The 25,167-nt window shown below is 43.7% G+C and overlaps 1 protein-coding gene and 1 long non-coding RNA gene across 4 annotated transcripts in view; one reads left to right on the forward strand and one right to left on the reverse strand.

Moving 5' to 3' along the window:
• Window positions 1-281: 281 nt before the first annotated feature.
• Window positions 282-2,624, reverse strand: LOC132647272 (uncharacterized). The gene is made up of 2 exons (XR_009585645.1): window positions 2,298-2,624; window positions 282-402 (listed from the first exon to the last, which is right to left on the reverse strand). It is a non-coding gene; the product is annotated as an uncharacterized LOC132647272 (long non-coding RNA).
• A 647-nt stretch (window positions 2,625-3,271) lies between these two features.
• Window positions 3,272-25,167, forward strand: part of Fchsd2 (FCH and double SH3 domains 2) — a 169,443-nt gene continuing 147,547 nt past the window's right edge. For 2 of the 3 annotated variants that reach the window (XM_021640968.2, XM_021640969.2), the window contains exons 1-2: window positions 3,272-3,506; window positions 5,195-5,292. In XM_021640968.2, the coding sequence (XP_021496643.1) occupies window positions 3,486-3,506; window positions 5,195-5,292 (119 nt within the window). In that variant the 5' untranslated portion in view covers window positions 3,272-3,485. Of the gene's footprint in view, window positions 3,507-5,194; window positions 5,293-25,167 lie in introns of those variants that run through there. The other variant, XM_060367675.1, reaches the window with a different exon arrangement.

Consider the following 25,167-nt stretch of genomic DNA (forward strand, 5'->3'; position numbering starts at 1 on the left):
TGTAAGGGGGTGCAGATCGCCATGGAGGTCACGTGAGTGGGAGCATGAGGTGGCGGGCCACACTGCACCTGTGGTGCTCAGCCTGCTTCCTCCACACCCCCTTTCATTCACTCTGGAGCTCCATCCGTGGGTTAGCGCTGCCCGCGTGCAGGGTGGATCTTCCCTCTTCAGTTAAACCTCTCTGGAAACAACCTCAGCAGACATGCCTAGAGGTGCGTTTCTCAGATGATCCCAAATTCAGTCAAGCTGATAAAAAAAAGACTAACTCATCATACCAGGAGAATTTCTTTAAATATTCTTCACAGAGGACAAAGCCTAAGAGAAGGATTTGGGTTCTGGATCCAAACCCACCCATCACTTCAGGGCAAATCACTTGTCTCCTGTGGGTCTTCCAGACCTTATCTGTAGAAATGAAGAAAACAATAATATTTCACAAGGTTATTGTAAACATTAGGTTGAAGAAACCTTAAGAAAGTTTAAGATTTGAAAAAAGGCACATTGCAAATTAAAATCTTTAAAAAGATTTATTATTTTACGTGTACAAGTGGTTTGCCTACATGTATGTGTGTGGCCAGGTGCATGCCTGGAGCTTGCAGTGACCAGAAAATGACATTGGATTCTCTGGGACTAGAGTTACAGCCAGTTGAACAGCTATGTGGGTGCTGGGAATTGAACCCTGATCCTCTGCAAAAGCAACAAGTGTTCTTAACTGCTGAGTCTACTCTCCTCTTCTTATCTTCCTGTTATAGCTATGTGTGTGTGTGTGTGTGTGTGTGTGTGTGTGTGTGTGTGTGCATGCATATAGGTACGTATGGATGTATTTGAGACAGGGTCTCTGTAGATAAGCTGGGCTGCCTCAAACTCATGATCTTTCTGCTTCACCTTCCTAAGTGCTGAGATTACATTAATAGACATTTGATACCATGCTACCGATGGGCTCCAAAATCTACTGAATGCACAGCAGATCACTGGTCTAGGCTAGAGCCCAACTCTTTGAACATCCAGAAACTTTATATTCTCGGGATTCACTTCCAAGGAAGTGAAGGAGGACAATCCCTGATCCAGAGTAGCTGCATTCAGGACTGGCATTTGGCAAACCTTGGTCAGGTATCTGCTGCGCGCAGGACATCTGGGAAGGCGCTGTTAACCTTGCCCTCCCATGCAATAATCTGGTACTCTAGCTGGATGACTCTGCCTCGCCCACTTCCACATCCTACGGTTGCTGGAAGCTTCACATAAAGTAGGGCGGCAGCAAATGTCAATGAATGGATCAGCGAACGCTTAAAGAAGTGACCATGTGCCAGGCCTGCAGCAGGAGAGACTCTAACTGGCGCACGCCTGTAGGGCAGTTCACACACCCATTTTGTAAGGAAGGAAACAAACGCTGGGGGAGTGCGACAAGGCTCAGTGGGGAGGCTGAGACAGAGGCCCATCTCCTGCTTCTTAGTAGCTGCCCCACAGTGGTGCTCAGGACTCTGGGTTCCCATCTACTGTTGCCTTGCCCCAGGCCTTCCCTGATCTGACGGAGGAGGACACAGGTGGTGAATGGCTTCAAGGAAACCAGAAACAGCTGAGCAGGTATTCAATTTATACATAGCTCGAGAGCTCTGACTCCGAGAATGTGGGTTAACTCAATGGAAAATACCTGGGTCCAAGGCCCACCTTCCCACCTTCGGGCACAGAGGCAGCAGGTTATCCGGTAAGTCACCCTAGTATAGTCAGGCCTCACTGCCCTTCCTTGTTGGCCTGAGCTGCGTTTTTGAGAACAGCTATTCTGCACTAAGTTCTGCATTCAGTGTGGGGGGAACTCCAGCTCACACTGGCTGTGTGTGGATCCGTGGCTCAAAGCAAGCACTGACCAATGAGGAAGAGGGTTTTCTACTATGCCAGGTAACCCAAGGGGGCTTGCCCACCCCTCCTCGGTTGCTCTGGACAGAGGAGGACACTGTCTGATGGGAACGCATTGCCATTGTCAGATGAAGTTGAGTTCATCCAACCAGCCCCCGTACAGGCAAAGCGGGCTGCCTACAAGTGGGTTTCCTCCTTTTAAGGAAGCTCCCTGGGGTTCGTATTCTCCACCTATTCCTTCTTCTGCTACGCAGGTGACGAACCCTGGGCCTCTACGGCTGCTCGGCATGGGCTCGAACACTTAGCAAAGTATCCTCACACCCAGCCCTTGTTTCTTTATAACTCGGAACCCCTCCTGACTCAAGGAGGCTAGTCATCCCACGTGACCTTGACAACGGCTCCAGTTCTCTGGGACAAGCCTTCCTATCTGTATTATGGGAGTGCCCGACCTGAGGTTTTCAGTCGACTCCACGATCTCTGGCTAAACGCTTTGTCACAGAGGGCCACTGGTTCCGCTGCCTGGCAATTTTAGGTGACTTCCACCTGTCCTCCCCCAACGGAGTAGGTCTGGCACCTGCGCCCGGCTGCAAAAGGACTTCTCAGTGCTCAATTTCTCAGCGCACGTTTAGCCGACTAGGAGGGAGAGCGCGCTGAGGGCCTGAAGGGAAGCAAAATCCCAAATTCTGCTCGCTGCAAACAGTCCCACCGCGAGCGCAGGGCCCCTCCACCAACGCCAAATTCCCCCCCAACCGGTGCAGCCGCAGCGGCGGGCTGGAGGCGGGGGCGGGCTGCGCGCGTGCGTCGGCGCACAGCCCTCGCCCGCCCACGTGCGCGCTCCCGGGCGGAGCGGCGCGCCCCAGCGGGCTGGCGGGAAGGCGCGCGGGAAGCCCCCGGCTGGCTCCTCCGGGGCGGGGGAGGAGGCGCCCGGAACGTTCCACCGTCGGGGACGAACGGGGTGTTTCTCGCGCCCCGCTCCCGCCCCCACCCCGTCCCCTCCGCCGGCCGACCCGTTAGGCCTCCCCCCTCTCCCGCCGAGATCCGGAGCCCCGCGGCGCGGCCTCGCTCCCACCGCGGCAGGCGGCGGCCCGCGGCGCTTCCCCCGGCCGCCGGAGCGGGGCGCTGCGGCGCGCGCCGGGGCCGGAAATTCCCGGGACCCGAGCGGCCGGCCGAGCCCTCGCGGGCAGCGCGGCGCCGCCTTGCTCCTCCCCGGGCCGGGCCGCCCGAGTGGGTGGGGGGTCGCCGCGCCGGCCGGCTGCAGGCGAGCGGCGGCGGGCGGCGAGCGCGGACGACGCGGCCGCTCCCCGTCGGCCCCCCGCGCCCCTGCGCGCGGCCCCCGCCCCCCGCCGTCCCCGCCTCCTCCCCTTACACACCCCCCGGCCGCCCGGGCCCCAGGCCTTCCCCGCGCTCCTCCTCCTCCCTGCACACTCGCCGCCACCGAGTGCTCCGGCCGCCCGCCCGCCCGCAGCCTCCGGGGCGCTTCCTCCTCCTCCTCCTTCTCCTCCTGGGCTCTCCTTTCACACACGCGCGAGCGCGCCCTGCCTCGCCGGGCCGGCCCTGTCCTCCAGCCCTCCTCGCGCTCGCCGAGCTTGAATCGCCGCCGTCGGGGGTGGGCGGAGGATTGATGTCCCTTCAGCATCATGCAGCCGCCGCCGAGGAAGGTGAGGGCGCAGCCGGAGGGGGCCTTGGAGGCTCGGGGGGGTGCTGGCGCGTACAAAGAAGGCGGCTGGGGCGTCCGCCGCGCCCCCTCCCCCTTCCCGCAAGGGGCCGTGACCGCTCTCGCCTCTCGGCTTGTCACCGAGTTGCCGCCCGCTCCGGGCAGGGGTTTGCGCGCGTGGGGTGTCTTCCCGACGGAGGGGCGGCCGGTGCCCGTCCTGTGTACCGCGGGGGACGCCGCCTCCCTCCCCCGCCCCCACGCATTCGCTGGAGTTTTTCGGGCGTGCATGTGTGCGTGTGTGTGTGTGTGTGTGTGTGCACGGCAGTGCTGCCCAGTGCGGAGTGCGTCCTCGGAGCTGCACGGAGCGGAGCCGGGGCGCCCCTGCGGACCTGCGGAGCCCGGGGCGTGTGGGATTGTTTAGTCGGCCCCGGGTTCGAGCGCCCCGGTCGCTTGGCGGCACCCCACCCACTGGCAGATCGGCGAAGGGATTTGTTTCTAGCCCCAAGATTTGGCCTGTTTTTCCCACGGGGCTGCGGAACAGAAGTTGGAACGGTCTCCGCCCTCCCACCCCAAGGGAAAGCGAACTAAGGACTGACGGGTCCTGTTCCCCCCGTGCCCTCCCTCCCCCGCTTTTGCCCCGCCTCGGGCCAGTGGGAAGCCAGACCCTGGTGATGAGTGGCTGGAGCGCTACGGTTGGGGTTTGGGAGGCCTGGGTGGCAGTGACCCGTGCTCCTGGGCATGCCAGCAGCCTCCCCGCTGCGCCCTTCGCCACCTTCCTCCGCAGCTAACCAAGGCTGTGTCCTTGTCTTTTTAAATCTTTTAGATGGATACTAGGTATCTACTCTGAGCAGTGCGTGGAGACAGTTATATCCTCCCTTTGTGGGCCAGCATTTGCCCTATGAGTAGCTAATCATTTCTGTTTCCTTTCTTTTCCTTTCTGAATCCGAATTTCTCCAGCTAACTCGTTCCCCCACCCTCTTTCCCCTGCACGTGTAATCTACCTCCACATGTAGCTTTGCGCTGATGGTCAGGATTCCACCATAATCACAAACCAATTGCAACCCCCGGGGTCTGGCCTGGCCGGGGTGGCTCCAGCCAGCTGGCTTTGGCGGTTCTTGCTGTTTGAAGTGGGCTGCCACCTGGCCTTGGCTTCCTGGGCTAGTTTAAAAGCCTTGCGTATGCTGGATGGTCACTTTCGAGTTCTCCTTTGTGAGAACGGTTATGGTTCGATTCGCTGTCAGAGTGGAGGGTGTCATTCTGAGACCTGTGCTTTCTTGCAGCCATTATGGAATTTTTTTTATGTGGTTTATTTATGCATATTATTTCATGACTGCAAATTTCAGTCGCTAGGTATCGGGGACTGTTATGCTCTCTTTCATCTGCGCTCACTGCTCCTGGTGGTTAATGTCTGTATCTTTGGGAAGAAAGAGAAGACAGAATGATAGTTTGTACCCTTTTAAACTGTAATTTTTATATTTGTGAATTTTTATTGAGCCTCTGCTTTAGATTCCTTGGCCAATTTTTTTTTTTCCATCAAACATAGTTAAGTAATAAAACTAGGTGGCAAATATAAACTTTTTGGTCTTTAGGGAGAGGAAAACTAGAAGTATATATTCTAACAAATACTGTGATCTTCAGTTTTTCTTGTTCATATTGTAGTAAGAGCCTTCATGAATACGTGCTGTGTTTCAGGTGAAAGTGACACAAGAGCTGAAAAACATTCAAGGTGAGCAGATGACAAAACTTCAAGCCAAGCACCAAGCAGAGTGTGATTTACTTGAAGATATGAGGTAAGATTACAGTAAAGAACTTCTGTGTCCGCCCAAGGCCTTTGAGACGCCAGGCCCCGGGATCTGATGGTGGAATTTCCTTTTGGATTTCCTGCTTTCGGACTGTAGAATTTCGACTCAGCTGGAAGTTCGAACTGAGCTAACACAGTGCAAGCTTTAGCTTGGTGTGCACATACTATTGAGTCTCCCAGTCAGTCTGAAATCACTCAGCTGGAAATTCTTACATCTTGTCACTGAATTATAAGTCATTTATTGGCTTTAACAACTCAACACAGACTTTTATGCTGACACTTGTGGTCATGGTTAATATCTGGGATGAGCCGGTTGCCCCAGATGATGCTGTGGTAGTGCTATTTGTTAGAACATGACAAGTGTAACTTTGTCTTTGAATGTGCAATTTAGTGCAAACTATATGTCATGTTTTACTAATGCTACCTATAATCAGGGAACTCTGAATAGATAAGACCTGCGCTGACATTGTGAAAATGAACATTATAACAGAATAGTAAGATGGACATGGTGGCATATACCTGGAATTCCAATAATCCCAATGCTCTGGAGACTGAGATAGGAGGAACACAAGTTCTGGCCATCTGGGCTACATAAGGAAACCTGTTTAAAAAAAAAAACACACACACACACACACAAAAAGAGAATATTGTAAAAATGAGTAGAAAGTAGGAATTACTTGTATATTTTTGTTTCTTTGAGATAAGGTTTTTTTGTGTAGCCTTGGCTGTCCTGTAGACTGGGCTTGCTCTCAACTAAGACATCTACCTGCCTGTGCCTGCTGCTGGGATTAAAAGTGTACACCACCACCAGCTGGGATTATTTTATTAAAGAAAGTGCCTCTGCCTGTCTCTCTTCCTTCCTCCTTCCCTCCTCTCTCTCCCTTCCTCCCTTCCCCATTTCTCCCTTCCTCCCTCCCTCCCTCCTTCTCTTTCTTCCTGCTGCTCTCCTCTTTTTTTTTTTCCTTTTCTGTCTGTCTTTCTTTTTCTTTTCTTCCTTTCTTTTTTTCTTTTTCTTTTTTTTTTTTTTTGTAGTCTTGGTTGCTCTGGAACTCACTGTGTGGACCAGACAGGCCTGGATCTCCCAGAGAGCCCCTTTCCTCTGCCTCCCAGTGCTGGGACTAAAGATGTGCACCACTATTCCTGGCCTGCCACTTATTTAATAGTCTTGTAGTATAAACTGACAGTTCAAGAAAATTTTTTTAAAGGATAAAAGATAATTTGCATATCAAATAGAGCAGCTCCAGATTTTACTTTTATATTAGTTATCAAATTAAATCTGTAAACCCTCAGTTGGCTATTTTTTCCATAGTATCCTAACATTCTGTTTTTTGTATTAGAATAGAATTATATATGTTTTGGAAAGCTAAGCTGTTTATGTCTGAAGGATTTTAAAGAGTTACCCCCCATGCTTACTTTAGATACTTTTTATGAGCATTTCTTCTGTGTAGCTGTTTGTTTGTTGTTTTGGGATTTCTTCAAATTTAGTTGTGTCTTGAAGATTATCTGTGGTTCCCAGATTTGACTTCCTTTTCTGTGTGTCTGTGGATGTTGTTTGTGGATAATGGGAATCGAACTCAGGTCCTCAGGCCTGATAGCAAGTCCTTTTACCCACTGAGCCATTTCTGTGGGAGGATTTCTAAGGTATATAAACATACTTTCATTCATTTTGAATAGACCGGGATTGCTCTTCTGACTAGAAAGTGTTCTATTTCAATTCTGAATTTCTCTTTTAAAATAATTTTTAGATTTTATGTATATATGTGTGTATCTTTGTGTGTATATGCCATGTGTGCATAGATACATGTGGAGAGCAGAAAAGGGTGTTGAATCTCCAGGAGCTAGAGTTTCAGGCAGTTGCAAGCCTCTTGATATGGGTGCTGGGAACTGAGCCCAGGTTTTCTAGGAGATCAGGAAGTGCACTTAACCACTGAGCCATTTCTCCAGCCTCTTGTTTCTCTTTCTCTGTCTTTCTGTTTTGTTTTCTTCTATGCCTCATGGCTAGAGTGAGGCTGTATGTTTTAAATGGTATTGGGCATTGAACCCCAAGGCCTTGTATACACTAAGAATGTGCTATATCACTGGATTACACAGACACAGCTGCTACAAAGTACATTTTTTGATTAAAAAGAAAATGCCTCTGCAAGGTACTAAAACTTGATATGGTTAAAAATTCAGCTTTAGACATCTGTTAAGCGTACCTGTGTCAGTAGACATCGCTAGCTGAAAGAAGTGATGATTTTCAGGAGGAATTTAGGAAGGAAAGGTTGGTGGGAAAGAATACCTTGAATGGGGCATGTCGTCATGAAGACCTGTTCATGGTATGGCTAAGAGTTTCCCAATTACACTCTTTTCTTTTCAGTACTTGTAGTGCAAGAGCTATGGTCAAAAGTTTGGACATTGGAGTCCTTCGATCTTGAATCTCTGTCCAAACTCTTTTACCTACTAGCCATGCTGACTTTTGAGAACCAACTTAGTCTTTTCTTAACTTCCGTTTCCTCACATAAATTGGAGCAATAGAGCCTTTCATTCATAAAGGTTATGAAGATCAAAAGACAGTACATACAGATGCAACATACATTAAGCTAAGGTGATACTGATTGTTGCTCCAATTGTTGCTTTTGTTTGAATTCTTTCTGATTCATTTGTTCTGCTTTGCATTATTATAACAATATCCTGATTATCATAACAGTGTCTTCATGTTTTTTTTCCTTCAGTCTCTTTATTAGTCTGTCTTCCATATTGTGATCAGTTCCTCTTTCTGTGGCCTTCTAGCTAAAGGCCCAGTATGTTGTCATAGTATAAGGGCTGCAGACTTTTCCTGGCTTAAGTATTACCATTTTATCCTTCCTTTCTCCTTCGGCCACCCAGGAATCTAATTATCTGTATCTAGTTGTGGTCCCCCACCCCTTTTTTTTTTTCCATTCAGGTTTTTGCTATGGAACCTGGGCTGGCCTAGAACTTACTCTGTAGACCAGACTGGCTTTGAATTGGTGACCAACCCACCTGTCTCTGCTTCCTGAGGACTGGGATTTAGGTGTGTACCAGCCACCACACCCATCTCTCCTGCTTTTTTTTTTTTTAACTTGACAGTTCTGGTTACCATTACTGCTGCAAGTTAATTATTCTGAGATCACAAAGGATTTTGATTTTGCATGGTTTTGGTTACTTCACACATGTGAATTCTTTTAAATTAGAGGCTAAGTATTTGTATACAGTTTTTATTTTATATTTATTTTATTTTATTTTTGAGATAATACAGTCCTAGCCAGCCTGGAACTTTCTATGTAGCCAGTTATTCTCCCACTTCTGCTTATGAGTGCTGGGATTATAGCATGTACCGCTGTGTCCTGCTTAGACGTGTATGTATACATATATGTGCCGGGGTTCTATTGCTGTGAAGAGATACCATGGCCACAGCAGCTCTTATTGAGGGCTGGCTTAGTTTAAGAGGTTTAGTCCATTGTCATCATGGTGGGGAGCGTGATGGCATGCAGGCAGACATAGTTCTGGAGAAGTTACTCCGAGTTCAATATCTGGATCCACAGGCAGCAGTCTTGGTCTTTTGAAACCTCGCAGCCCACCTCTAGTGACACACTTCCGTCAACAAGGCCAGACCTACTATCCCTCCTAAGTAGTACCATTTCCTGTTGACTAAGCATTCAGATATGTGAAACTATGGGGGGCATCTTACCAGACCACCACAGTGTGCATGAGCTCACCCATGTGTGTGCCCATGCAGGAGAGAACGGTTGATGTTGGGTATTTTCTTCTGTTGTTTTCCATCGTGTGTGTGTGTGTGTGTGTGTGTGTGTGTGTGTAAAAGGGCCAGAGGTGGTTGTCAGATGTCTTTCTCAGACATTCCCATTTTATTTTCTGACAGGCAGGTTCTCTTGATGACCCCCAAGACCAATTAGGCTAGTCTAATTAATCAGCTTGCCACAGGCATCCTCTGTCTCTGGGATTACAGACAAGCTGCCATTGTCTGCTTGGCTTTTTTATGTGGGTGCTGGGGAACCTGAGCTCTAGTCCTCATGCTGGGCAGGCGCTCTAGCCACTGAGCCACCTCCTCAGCCCCTCGATGCTGGGCAGGCGCTCCAGCCCCTGAGCCACCTCCTCAGCCCCTCTATGCTGGGCAGGCGCTCCAGCCACTGAGCCACCTCCTCAGCTCCTGAGCCACCTCCTCAGCCCCTCGAAGCCCCTGAACCACCTCCTCAGCCCTCTGCATCTTATGATCAGAGTCTCACACGGAGCCTGGAGCAGACGTCAGAGGTCCTCCCCTCATTTGTCACTTTCTAGGCAAGCACTATCACACCTTCCTTTTACATGTATGCTGGAGATCTGAACTCTGATCTTCGTTTTGCACATTCCCGTTACTGTGCTATTTGGTATAAAGTATATCTCTTGTATGTAAGGTGTATTTGGGCTGGTGGTTTATATGTATAATCCTAGTACTTGGGAGGCTGAGGCAGATGAATTGCCATGAGTCTGAGGCCACCTTGGGCTATTCAGTGAATTTCAGACCAGGTTGGGCTACTGAGTGAGACCCTGTCTCAAAAAACCAAAACCCAAAACCAACCAACCAAATAAATAAAAACTATAAATGTAGAGCTTGGCTGTGTATCAGGCATTAGCAGAATATTTTTAAGGAATCAGTGCAGTCTTTTTTCACTCTCTGTCTCTATGTCTGATGTAAGAGATTTAATTCTTGTCCTCCCTGGTTCAAAGATGCTTTTGGTTTGACACATTTTGTGAAATAAGGTGATTATGACTTGCGTCACCAGATATGGCTACATATTGGTGTCATTTGTTATAGAAAATTTTAAAAAATGAGTGTTGTGCAGTATAATATTTATTATTAGCCCTAAGGTTATCATGGCAGTATTATATAACCCACTGTCACAAATAATAAGGGTTTATAATTGCCTTATTACCTTGGGCCGGGCAGATATTTTACCTATGCTGTCTCAGTACCCTTACCATCCCTCTCTCAGCCCCATCCAATGCCATCCACCTGAAGCCACCTCATTTCTTCTACCTTCCATCCATAATCCCGTGGTCCTTGCTTGTATTTTTCATCTAGGATTTTTCACACCATTATTGGAGTCCTTCCTCTCAGCCCACCTGTTTTGTTTTTCTCCACACTAACCCATTGTGGCATCCTCCTTCCTTCTCTCTTCCCATCAGTTGTTTCCAGTGATTCTCAAGCCCGGGAACCTTAGCCACGCCTACTCTAGTCTGCCTTGCCCAGGTATAAGCCATTTAATTAGCCAGTCAGGTAGGTTTACACAAGGATAGCTGTACCCAGATCCTTAGGGCTAGTAACATGCATCAGACCAACCTCCAACAAACTTCTTTCTACACATAGAACAAACAGAAGTGCCAAAACTTTTCTATGGTTTCATGTAATACGAAAAGCTCCATATTCCCTCTGTGGAAATAACTATACCAAGAATATGGTAGCTGTGTCAATGAGTGTCCTTAAGAATACATTTTAAGCTGGGCATGGTGGTACATTCCTTTAATCCTGACCGTTAAAGGCAGATCTCTGAGTTTGAGGACACCCTGGTCTACATAGTTAGTTACAGGTTAGTCAGGGTTATGTAGAGAGACCCTGCCTCAAAACACACAAATAAACAAACAAATACACAATACCTTTTATACATTTAAAGCCAGGCATGGTACAACATATCATGCCTCTAAGCCTAGTACTTGGGAGGCAGAAGCAGGAGATCTCTAAATTTGAGGCCAGCTTGGTCTATAGAGTAGTCTCAGGTCAGCTGGGGCTACACAGTGAGACACTGTTTCAAATAAAACCAAAACCAAAAAAACTCAAGAAACAAGATAAACATTTTTAAGAGCTGGACATGGTAGCGCACTTCTGTGATCTCAGCACTTGAGAAATTAAGGAAGGACTGCAGGTGTTCAAAGTCATCCTGGGCTACTCAGTGAGTAGTTCAAAACAAACAAACAGAAAACCCAAGAGATTTAAAATCCTAAACAAACAGACAAATCCATATGGATGGAGCCTGAGCTACACTGTTAAAACCTTTCAAAAAAAAAAACAACACAAAACCGGGGGCTGAGAGATGGTTTAGTGACTAAGCACTGGGTGTGTTGCAGAGGACCTGTGTTCCGTTCTCAGCAGCAGCACAATGGATTCTAACCTTTGGCAGCTCCAGGCCTGTGGATCTGACCCCCTCTCTGGCTGTTGTGGCCACATTGTACATGTGATGCACACGTGCACACACACACACTTCTTTAAAAATAAACCAAATAATGCATTTTACAGAAGTGTTTCATTTCCACAAGAAGAGGTAAGATGTGATTGTTTTTATTTTGCTCACAAAGTTACTAGAGCCTGTAGAATACTTCAGATAAGCAAGACAAGTTGTTCATCTTAGAAAAACAAATGAAGGGCTGGGGAGTTGCCTCCGCTAAGAGTACTTGTCAGTCTTGCATAGGACCGGCTTTGGTTTCCAGCACCCACATAGTGGCTTACAACAATCTGGGGCTTGAGTCCCAGGAAACCCGGTGAACTCTGACTCATGGTACTGCATGCATGTGATAAACATACATACGTGCAGGTAAAATGCTAATACACATAAAATAAATAAATCTTAAAAAAAACCCTCTACACTTCACTATAGGTTTGTCAGTTGGCTCAGCAGATAGAGTCACTTGCTGCTAAACATAACAGCCTGTGTTTGATCCCTCAGACCCATGCGGCGGAAAAAACTGACTGCTGCAGTATGTGTTTTGCTTCCACGTGCCTGCCTGTTACATGCAGGTGAGAGGAGACTGGTAGATCGGCTTCTAAGTTTACTTAGCATAAACAGGTAGCTATTGGTGGGTTTAAAATGGTAGAAGTCAAGGTTTGTCTTGTGAGCTGGGCATAGTGGCACATGCCTTTAATTACAGCACTCAGGAGTTTGAGGCAGCCGATCTCTATGAGGTTGAGGCCAGCCTGGTCTATTGTTTACATAGGGAGCTCCAGGCCGGCCAGCCAAGGCTACATGGTAAGACTCAGTTTCAAAAACCAATATGAAACAAAACAAAAATTTGTCTTGGGTAGAATTATGCTGTACAGGCTGCTTTAAACTAGGTCTAATTAGGAGAGATGGCTCAGTGGTTAAAAACACATACTGCTGTTATAGAAGACCCTGTTTTTATTCCCTGCACCCCATGTGGGGGCGCACAACCATTTGTAACTCTTGTTCTAGGGGATCTGATGCCCTCTGAAGGCCTCTCCAGGGACAGCATGCATGTGGTACACAGATTTACAATCTGACAAAACACTCAAACAGACAAAATAAATATTTATTAAAACAAAATGTAGGTCCAACACGTATGTCTTCATTCAAGCAATGATCGTCTTGAAAATCTATCATAGCTCCATTTATAAAAAACTGTCCTTCAGGGCTGGAGAGATAGCTCAGCGGTTTAAGAGCACTGACTGCTCTTCCAGAGGTCCTGAGTTCAGTTCCCAGCAACCACATGGTGGCTCACAACCATCTACAATGGAATCTGAGTCCCTCTTCTGGTGTGCATGAAAACAGAGCATTCATATACATAAAATAAACCTTTAAAAAAAACCAAAAAAACAAAACTGTCCTTCAGGACTTAAGTGTAGCAAAATTAGCATTCATATGTATATGTGTCTGTGTATGCATATATATATACATATATGTATGTGTATACACACACAGACACACGCATATATATGTATAGCACATGCTTTTAATCCCAGCACTCAGTAGTCTGAGGCAGGCAGATCTCTTAAGAGTTTGAGGCCAGTTCAATATATATATACATATATCTATATAGTATAGACACACACATATATACCTATATATACACACATATATGTATCTATATTTAAAAATTTAGTGGCAATAACAAAGGCTTTTTATCCTAATTCCATTCAGAGCATTTGAAGATATTGAAATACCAGCTGAAGAGGTTTTTCTCTGTTTGCTTTTGCATTTTTGAGGCATACGTATACATGCTTTTGTTACTGATAAAAAAAGAGGTTCATGATAAAGGGTTAAGATCTTTATTTTTATTATTAAATCCTTATTTTTGATTTGTTGGCAGAAAGTTGTATGGGTAACCAAGCAATAAATGATTAAACAGAAAGACTGAAAGTATCAATTTACAAAGCATCATTTTTGACAAATAAAAATCCAGCTTTTTGACATATAAAATCCAACTTCTCTAAATTCAGACTCATTAGAACTTATTTAAAAGAGTGGCCTTTTCACTTTAAACATTTAGAAAGTATAAGATTATGTGTGACTTTATCTTTTTTGTGTGTTTATTTTGTTTTTTAAGACAAGGTTTCTCTGTCTTAGCTCCGGCTGTCTTGGAACTCTCTGTACACCAGGTTGCCCTTGAACTTACTGAGATCCACCTTCCTCTTCTAGGATTAAGGTGTATGCCCCCCCCCGTGTTGGCTTTTTAATAGGCCGTGTTAATTGTATTGTGTTGTAGTAAATGCATTAGTAGGTATATATCTATTGTTACGTATCTTCGCGTGTTGAATATTTATGCATTTATTTGATGAGTGGTGTGGAAACTTTAATTTCGTTTGATTTTCTTTTAATCCTGATGACAGTTGTCATGATAACCTTATTTTTCAGAGTGTCTGTCTTCCTAAGCTAATATAGAAGTAGCTCTGTATTAGCAGCAGGTGACTTTGGGTACATTGAAAGATGCATCTCAAAGCAGTTTCTTTACTGTAGAGTAACAGAATACAATATTTCCTGCTAAAACACCAGTTTAGGCTTCTGGTTCTCTTCCTTCTTCACTCCCTCCAATGCAGGTTGAACACTTAAGAAATTGTCTGTTTAACAGATTTTGGATTTCAGAGAATTTCAGTTTATTCAGATATTATAAAACCCCCAACTGAAAAAAATTTTTTTAATTGTTTTTGAAATAGGAGCTTGCCTTGTAGCCCAGGCTGGTCTTGAACTCATAGAATCCTGATTTTCCTCCTAATTGCTAGGATTTTAGGTATGTGTTAGCATGTCTGGCGTTTTCTTTTTAATATAAAGAAATGAGTGGATAGTAAGAATATTTTTCTTTGTTTTCGTTTTTTGAAAGAATCTTATGAGCCTTTGCAATAGCTCAGTGGGTGAAGATGCTTCCCACCAAGCCCAATGACATGTGTGTCTGTAGGTGACATGGTGTGGAAGGAAAGAGCAGCGCTCCAAGTCCAGGTTGGCCTGGCACTCCCTGCGTAGTTGAAGATGACCTTACCTGCTCCTCCTGCCCTCTGCCTCTTGAGTACTGGCATCATAGGCCTGCACGCCGTGCCCCATTTGACAGATGAGTTTTCACTATTCTACAAGAAGCTAAAGGACAAACCTAAGATATAGTGAGGTGTAAACAGGAGAGTCTTATGCTAGAGGTGGCAAGTCCCCACCCTGCTCCCTTCTCATCATCTGGGATTTGAGGGAGGAGCCAGTTATGAAACAGTCTTTCCCTCTGCTGTCCTCCCTTTCTTCTGCTCATTTCTTTCAGGGGTGGATTTGGAAACTCGTGTTGGGAGTGAAGTATGAGAAGAAAAAGAGAACTCATTTGTTGTTAATCAAGGACATTCCATTCTTTGGGGAGATGTCATGCTGATACATTTCCTGTTGGAATTTACTGTCAGCAGTGCACAAGCATGCTTTACTTTTTGCTGTTTTTAGACTGGGTCTCCCTACACAGTCTGGGCCGGCCTGGTACTTGCTGTGTGGCCAGGCTTGCAGTGATTCTCCCACGTTTACTTGTGAATGCTAGGATTACAGACATTTGTCCCATTCACAGCCCTATTTGTTTATTTATTTAAATTTAGCCATATGTGTGTGTATGTGTTTATTTGTTGTTGATTCTTTGAGACAGGGTTTCTCTGTGTGACAGCTCTGGCTGTCCTGGAACTTGTCTTGTAGATCAGGGTGGCCTCAAACTCAGAACTCACAGCCATCTGCCTACCTCAGCCTACCAAGTGCTGGGATTAAAGGTGTGTACCACCTGGTGCCTATTTTACTTTTTAAAAGTTTATGGTTGTTTATTTATTTTCCTTTCTGCTGTCCAAGGCCTCAGACCAAGTAAGTTTCTAAATACTAGAGCCTGTATTTGTTCCTTTTTAGAATGGTTTGTCCATATGATGTTAAATTAGAGTATACAGGGACCAAATAAAAACTATTTTTTGAGTAAATGTTTTTCAGAGCTCATCATATGATAGAGAGAAGAATTTTGTGTGTGTGTGTGTGCGTGTGTGTGTGTTGTTTGTTTGTTTGTTTTTCTGAGACAAGTTTCTCTGTGTAACAGCCCTGGATGTCCTGGAACTGGCTCCATAGACCAGGCTGGCCTTGAACTTAGAGAGATCTGCATGCCTCTGCCTCCTGAGTGCTGGGATTTAAGGTGTGTGCCATCACACACAGCTATACCTGTTTTTTTAATTAATTAATTAATTTTAAATTTTTTTGTTTTCTATTTGATTTTTTTGTTGTTGTTATTTTATTGTGCCCCCCCCCCAAAGGGTTTCTCTGTGTGGCTCTGGCTGTCGCGGAATCCACTGAGTTGATCAGGCTGGCCTTTAATCCCACGTGCTGGGACTGAGTGATGCACTACCACAGCTCAGCTGTTTCATTAGTTTTACTGTTTTTAAACAAACTTAGTTCTTTTTAAGTTTATTTATTTTATCATTATTATATGTATGAATATTTGCTGACATGTATGTCTCTGCACCGCATTTGTGCCTGATGCCTGCAAAGATCCGATGAGGGCTTTAGCTCTTCTGGAACTAGAGTTAGATGCGGTTGCTAGCCATTGTGTGGGTGCTGGGATTGAACCTGGATCCTCTGAAAGACTATCAAGTGCTCCTAACCACTGAGCCCCCCTCCCCCCACCAATCCTGCATTTTTTTTTAAATCTGTGTCTCTCAAGATTTAATTCAAGAAACTCATTATGTGTCCTGTCTGTTGAAATATCTTTCCTGCCAATTGTATATTGTGAACCCATTTCTTATTTTTTTCTCATCCACTGAGCTGTTTTGTTTTCCCGTGGGGACTGATTATGCAAGTACACTACATAGAGTTGTAAACCCCAGTGAGATGAGTCTCTCTGTGTTATATTTTGTGAATGGCTCAAGTTATCCAAGAAAAGTAAGTAGAAGGTAGACCTGAGAGGCGGCAGCTTAGCTCTGCCTCTTAATTGATTGGGCTCTTGTAAGAGTTACACAGCTTTCCCCAGCCTTGTGTTTTATGTATGTAAGGGAAGATCAGTGTTTCCCTTTTTGCTGTGAGAAAATGAGATGTGAAACACCAAGCAGGTGTTGCTTCTCTTACACTTGAAACTGGAGTCTGGGAAGAAAGTCTTAGGGTGACAAAGGAAGTTGTATTTCATCAATTATAAGTAACACTTTTTGTTACATTTTCTTGATGCATCTTTATGCGATGTAGTCATCGGCTGTGCTGTAGTTGTCATTGTTAGTGCACATGATGGCAGATTGGTACTTACTGGTCTGCATCAAGATTGCAGATAATGATCGGACTAGAAATGTATCCAATGGGCTTTGATGGCCATGATTCTTAGCTGGTTGTGGTGGTTTAGGTCTTTAATCCCAGCACTTAGGAGGCTGAGATAAGAGGATCTCTCTTGAGTTCAGTCTCCAGAATCCAAAAAGCTAGGTGAGGCGGTGTGCACTTGTAATCTTAGCAATGGGCAGTCACACATAGGTAAGCCCCTGGGGCTCCCTGGCCAGCCAGCCTAGCCAAATGGACAAAAGATAAAGTGGCTAGCTTCAGAAGAGGACACCCGAGGTTCTCCTCTCGCCTTCATATACATGTGTGCTCATGTACATGCAACGCCTGCTCTCATATTAACACTACATGTGTTCAAATAAAAAGTGACCTGGTTAGAATATAGCATATATGTATGAAGCTGTCATAGAATACATTTAATTTAAAAAGTGATTCAGAATGTGAGCATTTTACCAATTTGTTTATTTCGCACAAAATAATTTATTACATCATAAACATATGACTAAGTTTAAAAGTGCTCTCAATAAGTATAAATACAAACTTCAATGATAAAGATGATCAAGTATATATCAGTTTAATCAGTGGCATTTTTTCTTTTGGGAAATAGAATAACATGTCATGCAGTCATTGGTGTTTAGATCTCCTGCAAATTATTAGTACAGTATCAGCTTCTGGAATCAGATGCTTAGTTCATTGACCAATCATTATTGCTTCTCATTCAAATTTCTTTCAGAATAAAATGAAGAAATTATATAAATCCTGAGAGGAAATTTTCCTTTTTCCTTTTTTTAATCTGTGTGATGCAAGGAAAAGATCAAATAGAAGAGAGGAAAAATATAAAAATTTTTAAAATTCACATAGTTAACTATATGTATTAGTCAGGGTCTTCTAGAGTAACAAAACTTATAGAATGAATCGGTACACACACACACACACACACACACACACACGATTTACAAGAATCTAGTAGTTGTTCAGCCCATGAGACTGGGAGTCTCAGTTGGCTGTAATGCCAGTAAAGGAATTGATTTGCTAGAGAGAAAGAGAGGTTGAGAGTGCTTAGGAGAAAGCAGGAGAGGAAAGGCAGAATGAAGAGCTTTCTTCCTTAATGTCCTTTATACAGGCTGTCACCAGGAGGCACGGCCCAGATTAAAGGTGGGTCTTCTTGACTCAGGTGATCTGGATAAAGGTGGGTCTGCCCACTTCAAATGATTTAATTAAGAAAAATCGCCCACAGGCATACACAGCTGCTTGGATTTTAGTTAATTCTAGATGTAGTCAAGTTGACAAGCAAGAGTAGCCATCACTCCAAATAAATTTAAATACATGCTTTCAAATATGGCAGTTTGAAAAGGGCTATTTAAGAAAGCTTTCTTTCTTCTCTTTTTTCATTTTCTCTTTTTTTTTTCTGTCACTGACTACTGCTTACTTGAAAGAGCCAAGGTTTTAATAATGCTATTTAATGGTTTATTAACTGATAAGACATTACTCACAGATTTTTATCTGTTTCCAACATTTAAAGATTCAGTGTTTTAGATTTTGGATGGGATCTCATTGCAGCTTAATAATTTAAAATTGAATGGAAGATTCTCTCAAGCCAAAGGGAATTAAACTAAGGGCGGTAAAGTTCTTCACTAGGAGTAAGCATAGATGTGTGTTGGATAATTTGGGGGCACTCTTCCCTGGCCAGCCTCTTAGCCACATCCAAGTGAGAACGAAGGTGATCTGTGTTGGTGGGATGAAGGACGGTGCAGACACTGTGCTACCATCCCTGTAGCACAGTCTTATGTTAAATACACAACTGAGTCTCACGTTTCTTGTCTTTAGTAATTATAATGTTTTATAGGTTATGTTCAAGTAGTGCATGCAAAATATCTTTTGTATAGTATATATCACATAATATATGCTTTACAAATCCACGTGAGTTGTAGTTGGGTAAGCAGTTGAGAATATCAGTTGAGAAATTATGGTCTGTGACTATTCCCCAAAGAGTTAACTTGTGGATTGAGAATTGTAATGGGCCCAAAGATAAGCTGTTTGGTGATATCAACACCTTTTTAACTAGGATCAGTGGTTCTGGGTACTTTCTCTGTATAGGTAATTATTTTTTTCATCATTTTGGGATAGCTTTTATAGCTTGTCATATTTTCTCTTCCTTCCTTCCTTCCTTCCTTCCTTCCTTCCTTTCTTTTTTTTTTTTTTTGTCAGTTTTTACTTTGTGTAGCCCTGGCTGTCCTGGAACTCTGTAGCCCAGGCTGGCCTGGAACTCAGAGATCTGCCTGCCTCTGCCTCTGCCTCTGAGTGCTTGGATTAACGGCATGAGCCACCACACACAGCTCCCCTATGATTATATAAAGTAGAAGACGGAAAGACAATTTCTTCCTATGCAGGTGATGCATTTATTATTGTCTTACTCATCATCTTCCCCATCCCAGCTCTTCCTTTTTTCCTTCTCATGAAAACAGTTTTTAACTAAAACATCCCAGTAGACTTTGCATGATATCTCATTGGCCAAATTTGTTTCACATGTTCATTCTTGTTCTGCTGGATGGGTGACTGAGAATGTGTTCATCTTAGATTGGGACTTCACCAAGAAGTAAGGTGATGATAGTGACAGGGCTTTCATTGCAAAACTGTTTTGTCCAGTTTGCTGCTGGGCAAAAGTGGGTCACAGGGATCCATTTCTAGTTTACTGTTATTAATTCCTATAAAAGTATAACGTATTAGTGTTAGAATACCAGAGACATTGCAGGAATTCTGGTTGTCTCAACCAGGTTGTGAATCATGGATCCCATTTAAACTGTATTTTTTCCCAACTCCTTTTGAATTCAGTATCTTAAGAGGAGGGTTTTATATTTGCCTTTGATAGTGGCCAGTAAGTCAGTGGGCTCTTAGGAATCTCCGTTTAGGAGTATAGGAGTGGTTAAAAATTTTGCCACTTCTGGATCTTTGGTAGCTTACAGAAGCCCTGTAGGCAGGTGTATTTTATGTACTTCCTTTTCCTCCTTAGGCGAGAGGTTAGTGAAGTGGCTGGACGGAAAGTCAGGAAAGACAAATGAGAACTAGAGTTGTCTCGTCTGAATCATTTTCCCTTCTTTCACAGAGGACTGGCAGTTCAGTCTTGAAGGGTAAAGTGTGAAGGAGTGTTTTACTTGAGGAGACCTGTAATGGCAAGTTAGTGTTTTCCTTTGTAAATCCCTGAAACATCCACTTGAATCCTACAGATGTCATTTCTGTGCTGTCTTTAGGATGACTTGATGCATAAGCAGCTGTTTGTTTTCAGTGACTAGTGTTGCTGAGTCCTGAACCTTCTATCTCTGTCCTTTGTTCTACAGCTGCAGATTTCTTTTTTTTTTTTTGTCATAGGTAGGACAGGACTGACTTATGGACTAATAGCTGATATTTTATTTTGCTTCAGTGTATTGCTTGGGCATGCTTTATTTTAGTGTTTCATTTGATCTCCTTTTAGCCATTCATGTATGGATCTCATTGCCCAGATGTTTTTTGTTTGTGAGTTTTGAAACAAAGTAATTGCAATTCAAAAGAAAATGTTATTTTGGTATTATGAAGAAGCAATACTATGTCTGTGGTCCCAAGGAAACAGTTGGCATATGTATGTCCTCTGGACTATATTTCAGTGGTGTTTGTTTTTCCTCTCTGGCTTGAAGATGAGCACAGTCAGTCTGGACTCTGCTGTGTATCCTTTTCTGTGTGTTTTGAACTTTGAACTGTGTGAGTACTACCTACTATCCAAATTAAAGTTGAGTGACTGGGTAATATTGGTAAATGTTTTACTACATGGCTATCAAACACTCAAATGTTTGTAGCAGTTATTGCTGAAAGTTAACTTTTGGCATCTAATTAGTATTAGTGAACTCTCTTTCTAGTGAACTAACTTCCTATTTTTCTTTCTTCCTTCCTTCCTTCTTTTCTTCCTAGGTCCAGCTGGCCTTGAACTTGTGGCAACCCTGAGCCTGCCTCCAAAGTGTGGGAATTTCAGGCATGTGCTACCTTTCTCTTTCTGGTAGCACTTATTGTTCACTTAATTCATTAAAAATTTAAATTTTGTTTACCTACTTATTTTTTCCACTTTTTTGTGTGTGGTGTGCATGTGTATGTATGCATGTCTTTGCATGCACATGAGTACATGTGTATTTGAGTATAAGTATGAGGATGTGTGGACATGTCCGTGTGTGAGCATGCATGTGCAGGCCCTGTGTTAACAATGGGAATAATCCCTGATTGTTGTCTGCCTTATTCTTTGAGGCAGAGTCTCAGTTAAACCCAGAGCTGGCTAGTGTTGCTTGTCCTGTAAGTCAGTATGCTCTGGGGATCCATTATCTCTGCCTTCTGGGTCGAGAATTCAGGTGGCTGCTAGGCTGTCTTCCATTAATGTCCTCTGGAGATCTGAACTCCGGTCGTTATGCTTGCTCGACAAGCATGTGAATCTCTGAACCATCCATCTTCCAAGCCCCGCATTTATCTGTCTGTCTCTCTACCTACCTATCAGTTCTCTCTTTCAACCACATGGAACTAGGGTATGTCAGGTGTGGCTGGAAGTGCCTTACTGAGCCGCTTTGCTGGCCCCAGACGAATTTTTTTGATGGAAAATAAATCAGGGCCATTTGTATTGGTATATATCTGTAATCCTATGTGAAATCTTGTCTCAAAAAGAATGTAATATGGTTTTCTCTTGAGAATAAGGTGAGCCTTGACCAGGAAGTACCATGAGGGAGCTGTCTGGAATGTTACCATCTTATATCTTGACTTGTGTATAGGTTACAAGCTATATGATTGTCAAAAGTGTAATTTATGCACAATATTGGTATACTTAGTTCTATGTAGTTTTTTGTAACAGGCTTAGAAAACGTTGAACTCCATGCTGAAAGATTTAGGAACAAGTGTTTTAATGTATACAGTTTGCACTGATTTGTTACAAACATTTTTCACCAAAAGTAAAATGGATGAATGGATGGATCGCTAGAGAGATAGCAAAATAGATATACGTCAAAGCACGTATTATGCAGTGTTACGGCAGAACTTATGTAGTGGTTAAATGGGTGTCACTGCAAAATTATTTTGTGTTTGAAAAATTTCAGTTAACTATCGAACTTTCCTCTAACCTTCCTGCTTGTGTTTGGGAACTAAATTGAATCAAAACCACCTGTAAAACATTAAAGTAAACTAGTACTGAAAAATTATTAAATATACAACAACAGTGAATGCTTTATGTAACAAGGGGGCTAAAGCTTACTGTAGTTCACTTAAACAACATGTGTCTAATGCATGAGACCCTGAGTTCACACTTAACATACACACCTCTCCCTTCTACCCCCCGTGTCTGTTTGGTATGGTTCTTACTGTTTGAAACAGGCTCTCTTATTTTTTCTTTTTTGATTTTTGTTTGTTTGTTTTTTGTTTTTTTTTGAGACAGGGTTTTTCTGTGTAACAGCTCTGGTTGCCGTGGAACTCACTTTGCAGACCAGGCTGGCCCCTGAACTCACAGAGATCCACCTGCCTCTGCCTCCTGACTGCTGGGATTAAAAGCACGCGAACATTGCCACACTTGGCTGGGTCTCTCGTTTTATAGTCTAGGTAGCCTTGAATTTACTATAACCTTCGCTGGCCTCACACTCAGTATCTCCTTACATTGCTGCTTCTTGAGTGCTGGGACTACAGACATGCACCACTATAGCCAGCTTAATGAACTTTTCAGAAAAGAGAAAAACACTGAAAACATCTCAACAAATAGGAAAAAACCATAACAGATTATGTGTTTAAAAAGTTCTGAGAGCTTGTATGGTAGCACATGCCTTCATTGTCAGCATGCAGGAGGCTATGGTAGAAAGAGGGTTGAAGTTTCTAGGCTAACTGTGATATGTACCAAGACTGTATTTCAAAAAACCAAAAACTAAGTTTAGCAAGCAAAGTAATAGGAAGAGTAATTACTGTAGGTCAGTGGGTTACTATATAGTATTGAAGACTATCACAAGACAGTTGACACAGGTTTATGTAAGGATGATGTTTTAGAAGATCTCTTAGTAGTCATGGCAAAACCCTGCGGTGGTGAGATTTATGTCATACATGGCTTGGCAGGGCAGTAGTATGTACTCAGTTATTTAATCAAATATGAATTTCTGTGTTACTGTGAAGGAATTTTGTGGATGTGGTTGACATTTACAGTCATTTTCCTTAAGGTAGAGATTACTCTCAGTGAAGTTGGTATGCTTTAATTCAGTCATTTGAAATACCTTAGAGCAAAACTGAAAGCTTCTAGACAGAGCTTCTTCAGGCTGCATGCAGCATCAACTGTCACCTAGTCCTCCGGCCTGAGCTACAGATTTCAGACATGTCAGCACCCCATTATGTGACCACATTCTCAAATCCCGGAGTGGAGTCTCTGTATCTGCCACTTACCTACACATCTTCTTTTTATCTTGTTCATTCTATTTCTCCTAAAGAATACTCACTCATTCACTCCTCAATATCAGAAGGCAGGAAAAAAGGACTGAGCATACAGGAATAGGAAAAAAGATGTTAAATTTCCCATTATTTAAAAACAGTAAAGATCTAAGTGTGGAGGCGCATGACTGTAATTCTGAAGCCAGTCTGGCCCTGTCTCAAAGCAAACAAACAAGCATACGCCAGTGAGGATAGACTCACTGCATACACCAGTGAGGATAGTGCCAGATAGACTCACCTGAGAACAGATACAAAGTGGGAGAACTAATAAGAGTTGAGCAAGGCTAGTTACAATAAAAGGAACATTGCTTATATATACCTAGAAACCACCACTTAGGAAAGTAGCAGGAAAATTACTCTGCTCACAAGAGCAGTAGTAAATATGCTGACTCATAAGGACACTCAAGATTAAACCTTAAGTGCTGTGCCAAAACTTTATGGAAAGAATTAAAAAATAACTTTCTGAAGTTGCAAAAGAAGACTTGAACTAATGTAGAAATATATACTAATCCATAGCTGAAAGATTAATTTAAGCATCTGTTCTCTAGCCTGTATAGTGGAATTCTAATATAGATTTCAAAAAGAATTTTTTCCCTCATCAAATTTGTGAAACAGATTCTGAACTTGAAAGGGTGAAATCTGAGAACAGTTAAGACAGCTCTGAAGTGTATCAGGTGATATGTAGAAAAATTATATAAAGAAAACCTTGAGGTGCTGTTCTGACAGGAGATCATTACTGTTTATACAGGATAGACTCTGTGGCTCAGTCTGTGCTAGTCTACCTCAAATAAAAGTATTTTGTTTGCTTCTCTATGCTTTTTTTTTTTTTTGCTTTTCCGCAGACATGGTTTTACTGAGTATCCCTGGCTGGCCTAGTTCTTTCTATATTCCTCAGGCTCACCTTGAACTTGCAACAGTCCTGCCTCAGCTTCCCATGTGTTGGGAATATAGGCAGACACCACAACATCTGCCTTTATTCTGCTTAATATATGAAGCTATAATAGTTTTCTATTTTGAATTTCACTACTGAGTATTCTAGCTCCCGTGTGTTAAATTAATGGTTTGTTTTTGAGACAGTGTTGAGGCTAGCCTTGAACTTCCTTTGAAGCCAAGACTGGCCTTACAGTCCTGATCCTCATGCCTCTGCAGAAGCAGTGCTGGGGTTATAGGCATGTGCCACTATGCCTGACTGTGCTGTGTTTGCCTCCCCCTTCTTTTTCTCCTGTTCACTAGAAGCAGAGTAAAGTGATATCACCTTGTGTGCTACTTAATTGCACCAGGTGCAAAGTGTACATGGTGTTTCTCACTGGTGGCAAGCTTTGAGCCAAGGGAGCCGGGCTGGAATTACGCGGACAGCCACTAGCTTCTATATTTCACCTTGCATTTAAGATGAGTTCTGGGCATGGTTGCAAAGTGTGACTGTCAGGTCCTCGGGAGCTGCTGGAAGTTTTTTTTTCCTTTTTTTTTTTTTCCACTGAATAATTTGCAGCTGTAGTAGTTAAGTAGTTACTAGGACTTCAGGCATCTTGTTTTAGACAGTGTAAAAAGGAAGGTTATATGGAGGCTTTTAAAAAATTAAAAGCAAGTCGTGGTTCCCGCCTTGGTCCTGCAGGATGCAGAGGCAGAAGGAGCTCTGCGAATGCAAGGCTGCCCTGGGCTTCAGAGTGAGCTGCAGGACAGCCAGGAAGACGTAGACCCTGCTCAGAAAAACAGAACCACAAACAGGCTGTCACAAACCTTGTCTGGAGAAGGATTGGCTTAGCTTGGGGGACAGTGACGAAGAGCACGTCAAATTAACGTGGCTTTTTATGATTAGATTTAGTTTAATGAATATCTGAAATATCTGTACAAATATAAAACGACGTAAAAAGAGG

Source organism: Meriones unguiculatus, chromosome 14, assembly GCF_030254825.1.
Source record: "Meriones unguiculatus strain TT.TT164.6M chromosome 14, Bangor_MerUng_6.1, whole genome shotgun sequence".
NCBI lineage: Eukaryota > Metazoa > Chordata > Mammalia > Rodentia > Muridae > Meriones > Meriones unguiculatus.